This window comes from Drosophila ficusphila, unplaced genomic scaffold (assembly GCF_018152265.1).
Source record: "Drosophila ficusphila isolate 14025-0441.05 unplaced genomic scaffold, ASM1815226v1 contig_286, whole genome shotgun sequence".
NCBI lineage: Eukaryota > Metazoa > Arthropoda > Insecta > Diptera > Drosophilidae > Drosophila > Drosophila ficusphila.
In genome coordinates, this window is record NW_025064189.1 from 6,177,606 (window position 1) to 6,191,049 (window position 13,444).

Sequence of the window (13,444 nt, forward strand, 5' to 3'; positions counted from 1 at the left end):
CAAGCGTTTGCCAGTATACAGATGTGATTTTTTTTTCATATTTATTCAGGGAACTCTATGATTCTACAAACTTACAACTTAAGTTTAAATACGCATAACAAAGGTTGTCAACTAAAATGTCTGCGATTGGATGTTTGTAACTAAGGTTAAAACTAAATATGTACAACTCCTTAACTATAGTGATGATTACGTCGGTTCCCTAACCACATTCGGTAGCGAAACACAATTTGATTGTTTGCGGGAGAATGATCCTCTTAAAAGATCCTACAAAATAAAACTTAATTTGAACTTTTGCGAAAAGAATGTTAAAAGCAATTTCAACGAAACAGAAATATTATTTTCTTTCAAACTAATGAGTGTGATTCTACTCTATTATTTAGTACTTCAAGTTCCATATATGTATATATATATATGATATAATGCGCGGCTATAGCTACATGTATAGCTATTTACATGGCATGCATTTTGCGTAGTCCAAGAATAGACTCTATCTTAATATTATGGCCTACATAGTACAATATGTGTCTTGCACTTTAACTAAGCATATGCGTGTCATCTCGTATAATAAAATAACAACTCATTGAGTTTATTGCAGCAATACGTGGGCTTGGCGTGTTATTATGTCCTAATGTCCAGCACTTGGATACGTAATGAGGAGTCCTTCTTGATATTGGCTCTCGATGCTGTTGGCTTCTACTGCATGACCTCCCGGAAACGCTTCTGTCGCTCTAAACTCTCCACTTCAGCCCAGCAGTTGCGCATGTTGCGGAAGAGCTAAAATTGTACATTTGGGGTGGATAAACATTTTTAGAAAAAAATTCAGAAAAGTAGATAATTTGAGGTTCTACCTCATCGATCCAATTGTGTTCGGCCAGCAGATCGTTTAGTATTTCAGTGGAGGTCTTCCCTGGGAACTGTTGCTGCTGCTCCGTCACTCGTTGCGAGCAATTGATGAACAGATTGAATTTTTCGTGTGCAATCTTGTGGAAGAGATCAGCACGAGCGGCACAAATGCGACATAAAACAATGTCCTAAAAATAAACAAATCATTAATATAAATGAGCATTTAAATTCGAATTAATTTACACATAATTAGTAATAACAACGAAATGAAAATAATTTCACACATATTTACCTTTTCGTATACTATACGCGGATCCACGGGTATGGTCTGCATGGTATTAGGATTATACGGCTCTCCGAAGAGTAGGAAACGCACAGCGATGCCTGGCTGATGGCAGCCGGCGCAATTCTTCTGGGTAAGATTGTTTTGTTCCCACTCGGAGAACACATGGCACTTGGGCCAAGTCTCAATGGAGGAGATGGTACTCCGCGTCCAAGGAGTTATGGCCAGCAGCTTGCGCTTGCAGTTTTCCATGATGGTGTCCACCACGCGCACGCTTCCCAAAAAGTAGTCGTCTGACAAACGAAATATATGTTGAATGAGAATATATTATATTTGCATATGTTAATCCAGTCTTACCTTTTTCCCGCGTTATTTCCGAGAAGAAGCTCGGATCGAGAGCTTGTGAAATCATGGTCTGAATGTAGATCTCAAAATTGTCCCTGTAGGACAGGTAGTCCTCCATGATCTTCTCAATAAATTGCTCCGTGTCGTCGGCCAGCAGCTCGGATCGCATGAACTCGACAATTGTCTCCGTGTGGGAATGCAGCTGAATGCGCACCGGTGCCTTGAGGTAGAGTTTCTTCGTTTCGAGATTCCATGACGCGTACTAAAAACCAAATCAATGCATTAAAACGTATTTAACAGATATAGAGGAATCCCTGAACGCACCTTTGACATGTTACGATAGAAGGTTTTTCCGTTTTGACGGAAGGGCTCGTACTTTTGCAAAATGCACTTGGAGTCTACCTGCCAAATGGTGGGCCAATCGTTCACCAGATCCGAACGCAAAACTATAAAGTCGCCCGTCTGGAAAATCATTTTATAGTTTACAAGAATTTTGGTTGTAAAGATAGCTACCCACTTTAAAGTTCTCCGAGTTGGCCGCTGTGCCCGACGATGCACTGGCATAGCCCACATCCGACACTCCGGACATGTTCTGCTGTGAATTATAGTTGGACTCGCCGCCACCGGCAAGTTGTTGCACCTGTTGCTGTTGTTGCTGCTGATGATGTTGCTGGTTGACCTGCATCTGCTGCAGTTGCTGGTGATGTTGCTGCTGCTGTTGTTGTTGCGACTGATGCTGGAGATCCGAACCATGATCGTAGGTGTTCTTGCGCGGTGTGCCCTTTGACCGTCGTGCCAGCTTTCGCTTGCCATAGCCCTTGCCATCATCGCTCTGCGTGTGAGGAAATGAGGGTTTTTTTGTTTTTTGAAGCAGAGGTTACGAGACCGGAGGCGAAACACTTACGTCTTCCTCCTGCGGAGTCCACACGGGATCCGTGTCCGAGTCGGTGAACTCCTCCGGCTCGCCGATGACTCCACTATCGCCGGCAACGGCGCTCGAGTTCATGAGCATGGCGTGCATGCTGCTCTGCTTGGCCTTGCGGGAGCATTGCTCCCGTCGCGGCGGCACGCTTAATGGGTCTGTGGAGAGCACAAAAGTGGGGGGGTTAGCAACATTCAACTGGACTTAGGGGGTGTACCCCGCGGGCGGCACAAACGGAACAGGACGTGAGATCCACCAAAATCAACAACAACAACAACATCAACGACATCGTCAACAACTAACAACAACTAACACACCAGCAACACCATTTCCCACGGCCATGAAGGAACACCAGCACCAGCACCTGGATCGAAATCGCAAAAGGCACCGGGACGGGACTCTCTGATCCGTCTTACAAGTACAAATAATAAAAATACACGGTTTATTTGGGTTTTTGAAAATTAATAATATTTGTTCTTCTCGATTTCATCTCAAAAATACTTCATACTTTTGTTCATGGGATTCTCCTTTTGTTTGTTTGTTTTGTTTTTTTTTTTTTTTTTTGTTTGCTCTTTTAACAATTTAAAAGTAAGCGTTTTCCTTGTTTTTTTCTTTTTGATGTCATTATGGTTGTTTTCTTAATTTTTTTTACATATACACACCGTCCAAGGGTCTGTCTAGTGGTCACTAGATGACTGTCTGTCGTCTGTCGGCTGTCTGTCCGTGTGGTGTGGGTGGTAATGGTTGTGGTTGTGGTGGTGGTGGTGGTGCTGCGTGGGTGGGTGGTGCTGCTGCTACTTATTTTTTGGCGGCCGCTAGTGCTGCCATGGCCACAGCAGGTTTATAAAGTGATGAGGATTCGGCGCTGGTGCTGGCGTCGGCGTTGTTGCATTCGAATTCGCTGTTGCATTCGCGCTGGCTGGCGTGTGGTGGTGATTGTTGTTGTTGTTGTAGTTGTTGCATGGCGTGGAAGTAGCGATAGTGGAGTGCTTATTGGTACTATGCTGTTGGTCAAGTAACATACCTTGACCCGCTCCAGCTGTCAGTTGGGCGCAATGCTGCTGCACAAAGTGTTGTCCGCTCATCGATTGCTGTTGCGCCTGCGCCTGTTGCTGTTGCTGCTGTGCCTGCTGCTGCTGCTGCTGTTGCGCCTGCTGCGCATATGGCCGGAAGGAGGTCTGATCCCCGGGCTGCTGGATCACAGACGACGGTGCTGATTCCGCCGCCGCTGCAGCAGCCACCATTTGGGCGTGCGGACGCTTCTTGGGGAGTATCTGCGTCTGCGAGAGTATTTTGATGCGATGCCCATCATCGCCCACGAGTCCCGTGAGCCCGTCGACCGCCACCTGGCCACCATCCCCCGCCGCTTGTGTGGCCTGCGAGGTGGTGGGCTCATCGGTGCCGCTGCCCGATCCTTTTCCTTTCCGCTTGTACGGTGCTCGTGGGTAGTTCAACTTCCGCGATGGCTTCACCACCGGCGGCGGATCGTCGTCCCGCTCGCCCTGCAGAAACTTCAGATAGCTGTCCATGAACTGCGTCTTCTTCTCCCCGATCATCGTGCCAACGCTCACGGGTTTCGGAGCGGCAGGACTGTACGATGAGGGTGCACTGGCTCCACCGCTGGTCGAAGGCGTTGCAGGCGTGACCACCGGGTGACCATGGCCATTGTTAGCGGCATGCGAATTGGGCGCACAGTTTGACGGCTCCGGCGACGGAGTCTTATTCGGATTGCGTATCCCAAAGTTGGTGTTGTTCGTGGAGGAGTTAGTGCCGCGTCCATTGCTCGATAGCGAATTTGCGTAGCCCTGCTTGGGTGCACTCGTGGCATCGGCCAAAAAGTCCAGCTCCTCCTCGATGTTCGGCACTATAACCTTATTGCTGGCCGCTGCTGCTGCCGCCGCCGCTGCAGCCGCCGTCGCCTCCTCCTCCTGCTGCTGGGCGGCCTCGCTCTTCTCCTGGCGTTGCTGTTGCGCCTGCTGCTGCTGCTGTTGCGTGTACGCCTGCTGGTGCTGTTGCTGCGTGTAGGCCGCCTGCTGTTGCTGCTGCTGCTGCTGTTGTTGCTGCTGCGCCTGCTGCTGTTGCTGCTGCTGCTGCTGCATGCACGCCGTGTACTGGGAGGCAATGGGCTGTGGGAAGGCTGGATAGTATTGCGCCAACTGGGTCAAATGCGACTGGGCCTGCGAGGATTGCAGATGAGCGGGCTGCGGTAAGTGTTGCTGCTGCTGTTGCTGCGCCTGTTGCTGTTGGTGCTGCTGCTGTTGGCTCTGCTGCGGATATGTGGGTATATTGATGGTGGCCGCCGGCGACACGGACGCCGCATTGTTCTCCGTCTTGAGCGGAGTGTTCCACTTGCTGTTAAAGTCGTAGTACGTATTCTGCTGCTGCTGTTGCTGATTGTGCTGCTGTTGTTGCTGCTGCTGTTGCTGCAGCTGATGGTGCTGTGGCTCCTGGGGACTTCGCACGTTGCCGTAGTCGCTGCTGCTGGGGATGAGCGTTTTCTTCGGCTGGCGCTTGCGCGGAGTCTTCGCCGGCTTCGGCGGCGGCTTCACCTCCTCCTGAAAAAATGGAAAAGAAGATTAGAAAACTCAGCTTCAGCGGAAATCATTAGCGAACAGCACACTATCAATAGCTTGGACATTGGGAACATTAGAGGAACGTTTGGTAAACATTTACACTGGCTGATAAACAACGGGTTGCTCCCAGAGCATTTTTTTTGTTTTGTTTTGTTTTTTTTTATGTGGGGACTTAACAACTGGGCTGCGAGCAACAAACGTGATTGGTGCTTGGGTTTACCCTCATTAAGAATTGGATCATACCATTACAACATAACGTCACAGTTTCAAAGTGGCCACAGGACTTTAAATTAGAGAATTAGTTAGCAGTATTTTAAGCAGTTTTGTGTTAAATCAAAAAGGATAATTTAAATAAAGCGTATAACAAAAGGCCAAAAAAAAAAAAAAAAAGCTTCCACCAAAGTCCAAGATATATTCAAAAAGGCATGCATTACGATAAACATAAAATGAATAAAAGTTGTTCTAAAGGTTTTATATTTGCAACAAAACTAACAAAGAAAAAAAAATACATTTTTGTAAATACATATTTTAAAATAAGCAGAATGTAGCTCATTTAAAAAAGGGAAATAGGCACTACATTACTTTTTAGATAATGAACTTGGCTTGGCAGAGATTTTAAGAGAATAGAACGAAAGGCACATAAACCAAAATAAAGGCAGAACACAAACGAAATAAACAAATAGGAACGGAAATAAAATAAATGACATACAAACCTTTGGCACTACTTGAATCTGTGACGCTAAGTTGCCCGCCGCCGGCGACATGATCATGTTGGCCACCACGTGCTGTCGCCGCCCGGAGGACTGGGATTGGTTGGGATTGTGCTCCTGCAGCTGCAGTTGCTCCCCATCGACCACCACGCCAGCGGGATAGAAGGTTTGCTTGATTTCCAGCCCAGGCGGCAGGTTGAAAACTAGATTCTCGCCACCACCGCCGGCGTCCACTGAGGATGCCTCACTGGCAAAGTCCAGTTGCCGCTGCTCCTGTTTCACCTGCAGCTGCAGCACATTCTTAATATCCTCCGACCCCGCTCCGTCGTCCTCCAGCTTCGTCCAGCAGAGGCTCTGCTGCTGCTGCTGTTGCTGATGCTGCTGCTGCTGTTGCTGCAGGGTGCTTTGTATCACAGATGAGTAGGCTACCGTTGTGGGCGTGACAGCTGCAGACGATCCAGCGCCTGCCTCCGCTCGCCTGTGCACCGGTGACGCCGTCTTGTAGACGATCACCTGGGCCTGCGGTGTGCTGACCACGTCCACCGCGTGTAAATTCGTTATCGGCGATCCATCGGCGGAGCTCAGTGCCGGACTGGCATACTGGACCGGATAGGATCCCACCGGAACTGGCACCGCCAGCGATACCGGACTGGCCTCCTGTTGTTCGACTATCGTCGCCCGAAACGGCTGGCCATCCTTGCGCGTCACCTTGACCTTTCGGCCATCGATCGTGTAATAGGTGTCCGGTTCGGGCTCCGTTTCGGTGATCTCCTGCTGCAGTTGCTGTTGCTGCAGCTGCTGCTGCTGTTGTTGTTGTTGCTGCGCCGCCGCTTGTTGTTGCTGGTGCTGCTGTTGTTGCAGTTGGATCAGGTAAACGGAGTCGTTGTAGGCTTTTAATTGCTTTTCCTGCTTAATCTGCTACAGCGCACCGTACATAGATTGAATCGGAATCGGAAAGTGTTTGGTTTGGGTTTGATTCGACATAGAGGAAGGCTAGACTTAGTCTAAGCTTTAATGATTTTGATTCGGGGGAATTGGGTGGTTAAATGTTAGTATGCGATAAATGCGATAGACCCTGCAGGGGTTTTAATGAGTGGGTGTGTGTATGTGTATGTTTTGTGCTTCCCCAGAAGCCATTTTATTGAGGGAGTGGAGTGATCTGCAAGCCGAACAAAAGGAAAAAAAAAACAAAAGAATCCTACTCACCACTTTGTCGGCCACCAGATTGAGCTGTTGCTGTTGTGCCTGCTGCTGTTGCTGCTGCGCCTGTTGCTGTTGCTGCTGTGCCTGTTGCTGCTGCTGCTGCGCCTGCTGCTGTTGCATGGCCAGGAAGGTGTTCGATATCATGTTCGGCGTATTCCAGGTCAGCGACGTGGACGTCAGCGCCACCGTTGTCGGCGATGGCGATGCTCCGCTCGACGACGAGTTCTCCCCGTAGTAATTCGAGGCCACATTGTTAACCACAGCGGCCGCTGCCGCCGACACGGCCGCCTGATTCTGGAACGTGCTGAGCTGCTTGTCCAGCGAACTGGGCAACTGCAGCTGGCGGTGCGGCGTGCTCACCGCCGATGAGGCATAATGGGCGGGCTTCGGCTGGACACTGGCCGCCGCCGCATGGTGGTAGATTTGCTGGAATACTGGGTTGTAGCTGCCAATCGGCGACGGAGGCACAAAGCTGCCGCCACTGGCGGCCGCCGCATTAAAGCTCGCAATGCTCGCGGCCGTGATGGTGGCCAGGTGTGGATGCTGGAAGTCCTCCGCTGTTCCGCCGGAGCTGCCAGCGCTAGCGGGCACGATGCGGTTGTAGGCGTACGACCACGGGCTCGAGTTGGGATCCATGGTTGGCTTGGAGACTTCTACTGCTGCTGGCTGGTTACTGCAATGTAAATCATATTGTTAGTGGGTTTTGAAAATCTATAAAATAATTCAGGATATTCTAGTTCTATTTTTTTTATTCTTCAATTGTAGGTTACTTCTAAACATTATTTTTAAACTGTTATACTGTTTTTTTTTTAATTTTAACTGAAAATCTATTTCCATTATAGAAAAAGCCCGCCATCATATTTTAATAGTGATAATTTAAAAATTCGGTACAGTTTGAAGAAGCTTTTCTTTCTAAACATCAGGTTGGTTTCACTATAAAGATACAAAACTATTTTTCTGATGTTTTCCTATAATATATGGCGCCAACAAAATAAATTCTAAATAATATTAAAGTCAAAAGACTTCATATAATAGTAATTAATAATTAATAATAATAATCTGTATTATTGATGATATTTATTATTCCAGTTTAAGATAAAATATCGATGGTTTTTGTTTATAAAATAAGTGCATTTTTCATTAACAGTTGACTTTGTGAAACTCAGTTGGTTTCAAAAAACAGGAACTGGGGTGTTTGTGTCCATACTTTTTTGCACTCATTGTTTCCCCCTTTTTTTTTTTTTTTGTATCCCTTTTGGCCACGATGCGCTTGGTTCCCCCTTACAAAATTTGGCGTCTGTATTTTGTGTCTTGGCGCTCGACGGAAAAAAAGCCCGCATTTTTCCAACTAAATCGATCATGGGTTAATTGAATTCTCACTTATAACTTGGAACTATGAATTATTCACATTTCTTGAGGTTTTTTACTGATTTTGGCAATGTTTTTCTGGCTAGGAATAGGATTTTTTTCCCGTATTTTCCGCTTGTACATATATGTATCCATGCACACAAACACATACTCACACACACGGGCGTACATGCGTGCGTGTTGGAAGACAGTCACTAACTTTTAGTCGTTATAGAATCGGAACTGTTGGTCTTCTCGGGCCCAGCATTATCTTCACATCGGATTGCACAACGCTCCAGTGCACGAGCGGAATTTATGTTTAATTTTGGGGCGCAACGTATTTTTTTTAGAATCGGTGCATAACTTTTTTGTGGATGAAACAATCTCCAAAATGGCCGCTCTGCTGCCAGTGAAAAATGAACTACTGGCTCAGGTGAATAAAATGCCAATATGAACTAGTTCGCTGGTTCGCGCGGCGAGTGTTTATTGTTTGTTTTGCCGTGGTCGCTTTTTGTCTACGTTGGAGTTTGAAAAATATTGTTTTTGCTTTCGTGTTTTTTGTCAGGTGAGTGATTCAAATGATAAGTTGTTATCTGACGAATAATTCACAATAGGAAGTTTAACAAACTGACTTGATTCACATGTGCTGCGCCATGGTCCCAAGTGTTGTATAATACCCTTTTCATTGTAATCACACTCAATTTGGTTGTTGTTTACCATTAAGTAAGTGCTTATGATATTTATTTACATTTTATGAGCACTGATTAAGGCACATTTGATTAAATATAAACAAATTAATTGCTAGTCGGCTCCAAGCTGTACACACTCCACTCACGCGTTAACTAACACTAAGAAGTGGAACTAGTTGATTTAAATGACCCAGTAGCCAATTTACATTTACCCAATGATAATGCTGTTGTTTGAATTTAGCTCAAAAATGTTAGGTTATTATTTACTTCAGTTATTATTTAATTATTATACTTTTCATAAAAAAAATAAAACTAAACAAAACAAAGCATCGAAATTTGTAAATTTTACAACACTGTTTTAATAAATAATGATAAATAAGGACCCCAGAGGCCAATTTGAATTGGATAAATAGTAGTTTCTTTTTAATAACTTAAAAAAAAAACAAACTTTAAATCCTGTTGTTTTAAACTATTCAAGCTACTGAATGAAATATTAAATTGAGTTCGGTAAGCCATTATTTTATATGTTAATAAATTTAAAAACTAAGCATTATATAAATTTGTTGATTTGTTAAACATGTGTAATAATTTTTTAATTCTTAACAAGATGAACCGAACTAATTGAATTAAAATATATTGAGTTAAAAAAAAACAACCATTTCACCTTCCCGCGATATGTGAATTTCTATTCAACACTGTTTTCGGCGGAACCAGTTCGATAACCTGCTGTTTTATTGTTGGTTCACTTGCTAATGACAGTCATTTTACGTATTCATTGCTAAAAGAAAACTGAAAAAAATACATTTGCCCGAGTTTCCGGTTAGTCATCCGCCCACATCGATCTTCATTTAGGCCTAACCGAATCAAAGGAGAGGTGCGTAATATCCATGAACCGCGGAACCAGGTGGAAAACCGCCCGCAGCTGGTTGCTCCTCTGCGTACGTGTTAATCTGGGTGAGACGCCCACTAAATCGCAATCACAACATTTCTAGAGCACATCACCATGGACTTTGGAGACGATTTCGCAGCCAAGGAGGAGGTGGATCCGGCGGCCGAGTTCCTGGCGCGCGAACAGTCTGCCTTAGGAGACTTGGAGGCGGAGATCACGGGAGGATCCGCTCCAGCTTCGGCTCCTGCTGCAGCCGCTGCATCCACAGACGAGGGCTTGGGGGAGCTCCTGGGAGGAGCTCCATCTTCCGAAGGCGATCTCCTCTCCGCTGGCGGCGCCGGCGGTCTGGAATCCTCAACGGGCAGCTTCGAGGTCATTGGCGGCGAGTCCAATGAACCTGTGGGCATTTCGGGTCCACCGCCCTCGCGGGAAGAACCCGAAAAGATACGCAAATGGCGCGAGGAGCAAAAACAGCGACTTGAGGAGAAAGACATTGAGGAGGAGCGGAAAAAGGAGGAGCTGCGGCAGCAATCGAAGAAGGAGTTAGACGATTGGCTGCGTCAGATTGGCGAGTCCATATCGAAGACCAAGCTGGCGTCGCGCAATGCCGAAAAGCAGGCCGCCACCCTGGAGAACGGCACCATCGAACCCGGCACCGAATGGGAGCGCATAGCCAAGCTGTGCGACTTCAATCCCAAGGTGAACAAGGCGGGCAAGGATGTCTCCCGCATGCGATCCATCTACCTGCACCTCAAGCAGAATCCCATCCAGGTGCAGAAGAGCACCTAGGTAGTTTTAATTACGCACTCGCCTAACCACACATTGAGTTGAATATAAAAATTATTATTGAAAGTATTCGCTGTATATTCCAATTTATGATACATAAAATATTATTATTGCTGCTGAAACATAGCTGCGATCATCGTTTTGTCTAATGAATGCAATAAAAAATGTGCACACAGTTGTCCCGCTTTCCTTGACTATAGAATACCCATCACACAAAACACAAGAAAAACAACACTGGATATGATAAAGTTAGGAAAAGAACAAATGAAAAATAAAAATTAAAATATGACAACTGAATTGGTTCTCTTTTGTTTATACCACATCGATATGGGTTATATTTTTAGAAATTATAATAACGATTATTATAAAACGTAGAACGACATTTTATTAAAACCAGTTTTATTCAATCTTTATTAGCCTTATCGCTGAAATGTGCCACAATACGTACATACAACTTTTTAATTGTATATTTGTGTTGGAAATGTCAATGGGATGTATATGTATAATACTCATTCAAAAGATTAAGAAAATAAACAATAAAAGCTGGAGTTGTAGAGTTGTGATTCAAGAAGTCTGGCGACTTATCCATTAAACGGAAACTACCCAATTATGTGAATGAAACATTTCAATCAATATTAGTCTTTCGAGTCGTGAAAGATTTTCATTTTAATTCATATTTTTTTTATTTATTTTAGTAAAATGTCCGAAGAAATATCTGCTCAAAGCACAAGTGGCCCAAAGACTGAATCGCCGAAAAACCACAAGAGAAAAGACTATTTGCACTGGGATGACTACTTCATGGCCACTTCCTTGCTGTCAGCAAAACGCAGCAAGGATCCTGTGACCCAAGTGGGTGCCTGCATAGTTGACTCGCATAATCGGATAGTGGCCATTGGCTATAACGGATTTCCTCGCAACTGCAGCGATGACGAGTTTCCTTGGTCAAAATCCAAAAAGAAGTCCGTGGACTACGATCCGCTGGAGGACAAGAAGATGTACGTGGTGCATGCGGAGGCCAATGCGATCCTCAATGGCAACGGCATGACTTTGGCTGGAACCCGTCTTTATACGACTCTTTTTCCCTGCAACGAATGCGCCAAACTTATTATACAGGTAATCCCAATATATAGTATTAATAATATATTATTCCAAACAAAAATAAATACAAGTTTTACAAATTTTAACAACCATAATGAATCATATAAATTACAGGTGGGCATTGCTCAGGTGCTCTTCTTGTCCGACAAGTATGCAGATAAACCCACATATAGAGCTTCAAAACGAATGTTGGATGCAGTGGGCGTGGCCTACAAACGCCACGTCCCCCGACAGAAAAGTATCGTAATTGATTTTGACAACGTTATAGAAGAGGATCCGAACGCATCGCTGGGCCTAAATGAACTTCACTTGTGATGACGAATTGATGTACTGTTTTTAAATTATTTGTTAGTATGATTGTGACATGTTTTTAAAGAACATTTATTTTCTTTCATTTAGACAAATTGTAAAAATGATTAAATTAAAAAAAAAGGAAATGACTTACACAATAAAACAATTTTAACTCATTTAATTGGCATTTGCTATACCAAAATAATAATATGAATGAATAAATTCGGAAAAGAAAAAAGTTGTGAACAAGGGGAGCTATTTATCATACTTAAAAGCATCTGCAGCAATATTAAAAAGGTTATTTAACTAGAAATGCAATAAGTATACACTTGCACTAATTGACTTCAAAAACGTGAGGGTTGTCAGGTGAGACTCTTGGCGTGCTCAGGTATTCGCCGGAGACCACGGCGTGATAAAAGTGCCGCACAAAGGTCAAAGGACTGTCTGTTTCAAGGACAACAGATTTTTAATTCTTAAAGTAAATATTACCTTTGAAAAATTTTAGGGAGAATACATTTTACCTGGGTATCAAAATCAATTTGGCATTAGCAAATGGTTTTCTTAGTTTTTTTCACCTCTAAAACATTTTATTGCACCGCATGTCAAGGACCTTGCTAATTCTGTTACTGCCCTACACATTATATTAATTAAGTTAGCCACTTTTGAACTTTGATGTTGTGTTTGCTAAAATTTCGCATGCAGCACTTTTGAGTACTGGACTGAGCAAAATGTTTATGGGATGTTTTTAAATGGCATGCCAGCACGAAGGAGCTCCCACCTGACTTTCGAACCTATTCAGGCGAGTGTGGCGTGCGGCCAACCGGCCATTAGTACTGAAATATGCAAAACAGTCCGCACAACCGGATGAGGATGCCAATAAGAGCACCGCCGAGGACACGCGACCTTTCGGAAATCCACGAGCACTTTGTACTTAGCTTTCTGCACTTCTATCTACAGGCTGTATTTGAACGTGTCTTGTGGATTTTAATATGGATTTTAATATGGCTTTATGGTGATGATAGGTAAAAGCAAAAAACAAATGTCAAATATTTTATACTGTGTGCTGGAGAATATTTTAAAACTGTGCAAAAAGCAGCCGTCTTAAATTTAAAACGAAATTAGTTTTCAAATTGTCTTAATTTTTGTTATTATAAAATTATTCATAGAGATAAGTAATAAATAATTTTAAAACAATTTAAACTGATTTAAATTGGCAATAAATTTATTTGTTAATTTTTTTTATCTTTATAATGCAGCCTGGGGCCTTTATAATATCAAAATTCGGTCTCTGGTACTTTATTATTCCTTCAAACGAATAAACAAAACGGTGCCACTAACTAAAATCCTTCCGGCTTAAAGAGTTACACAGAAGAGGACGTCTGACGAAGAAGTAATCTTGGTATCCGGGCGACTAACTAATCCGCAACCGAATCGACATGTATCGGAAGCATTTCGAATTTCTTCA

At 44.1% G+C, this 13,444-nt stretch overlaps 3 protein-coding genes across 9 annotated transcripts; 2 read left to right on the forward strand and 1 right to left on the reverse strand.

The window, feature by feature from the left end:
* Positions 1–6: 6 nt before the first annotated feature.
* LOC108100418 (probable serine/threonine-protein kinase yakA) lies at positions 7–9,068 on the reverse strand. Of its 7 annotated transcripts, none has more exons than XM_017204313.2 (11): positions 8,975–9,068; positions 6,883–7,552; positions 5,680–6,594; positions 3,418–4,948; positions 2,376–2,551; positions 1,989–2,303; positions 1,796–1,933; positions 1,484–1,733; positions 1,136–1,419; positions 849–1,031; positions 7–774 (listed from the first exon to the last, which is right to left on the reverse strand). In XM_017204313.2, exons 2-11 carry the CDS (start codon positions 7,513–7,515, stop codon positions 694–696), a joined length of 4,506 nt encoding a protein of 1,501 aa, XP_017059802.1. In that variant the 5' UTR covers positions 7,516–7,552; positions 8,975–9,068; the 3' UTR covers positions 7–693. The 7 variants fall into 7 exon arrangements, with proteins under 7 accessions (XP_017059802.1, XP_017059801.1, XP_017059799.1 ...); XM_017204312.2 differs by lacking the exon at positions 8,975–9,068 and adding an exon at positions 8,447–8,560; XM_017204310.2 differs by lacking the exon at positions 8,975–9,068 and adding an exon at positions 8,399–8,510.
* On the forward strand, positions 8,686–12,155 carry LOC108100422 (probable deoxycytidylate deaminase). Its single transcript, XM_017204319.2, has 3 exons — positions 8,686–8,791; positions 11,286–11,703; positions 11,803–12,155. Exons 2-3 carry the CDS (start codon positions 11,290–11,292, stop codon positions 12,001–12,003), a joined length of 615 nt encoding a protein of 204 aa, XP_017059808.1. The 5' UTR covers positions 8,686–8,791; positions 11,286–11,289; the 3' UTR covers positions 12,004–12,155.
* Positions 9,637–10,887, forward strand: LOC108100421 (clathrin light chain). Its single transcript, XM_017204318.2, has 2 exons — positions 9,637–9,789; positions 9,908–10,887. Exon 2 carries the CDS (start codon positions 9,919–9,921, stop codon positions 10,591–10,593), a length of 675 nt encoding a protein of 224 aa, XP_017059807.1. The 5' UTR covers positions 9,637–9,789; positions 9,908–9,918; the 3' UTR covers positions 10,594–10,887.
* Positions 12,156–13,444: the final 1,289 nt, after the last annotated feature.

Bases quoted from the DNA above. Each gene is read 5' to 3' on its own strand.
- LOC108100418 (XM_017204310.2), bottom strand. From the start codon at position 8,418: ATGTACGCCCGTGTGTGTGA. The intron at 2,552-3,417 runs GTATGTTACTTG...TGCTCTCCACAG, and splicing joins GACAGCTGGAGCGGGTCAAG to ACCCATTAAGCGTGCCGCCG. The intron at 1,734-1,795 runs GTGCGTTCAGGG...TTTGGTTTTTAG, and splicing joins TCTATCGTAACATGTCAAAG to TACGCGTCATGGAATCTCGA.
- LOC108100421 (XM_017204318.2), top strand. From the start codon at position 9,919: ATGGACTTTGGAGACGATTTCGCAGCCAAGGAGGAGGTGGATCCGGCG.
- LOC108100422 (XM_017204319.2), top strand. From the start codon at position 11,290: ATGTCCGAAGAAATATCTGCTCAAAGCACAAGTGGCCCAAAGACTGAA. The intron at 11,704-11,802 runs GTAATCCCAATA...TATAAATTACAG, and splicing joins GCGCCAAACTTATTATACAG to GTGGGCATTGCTCAGGTGCT.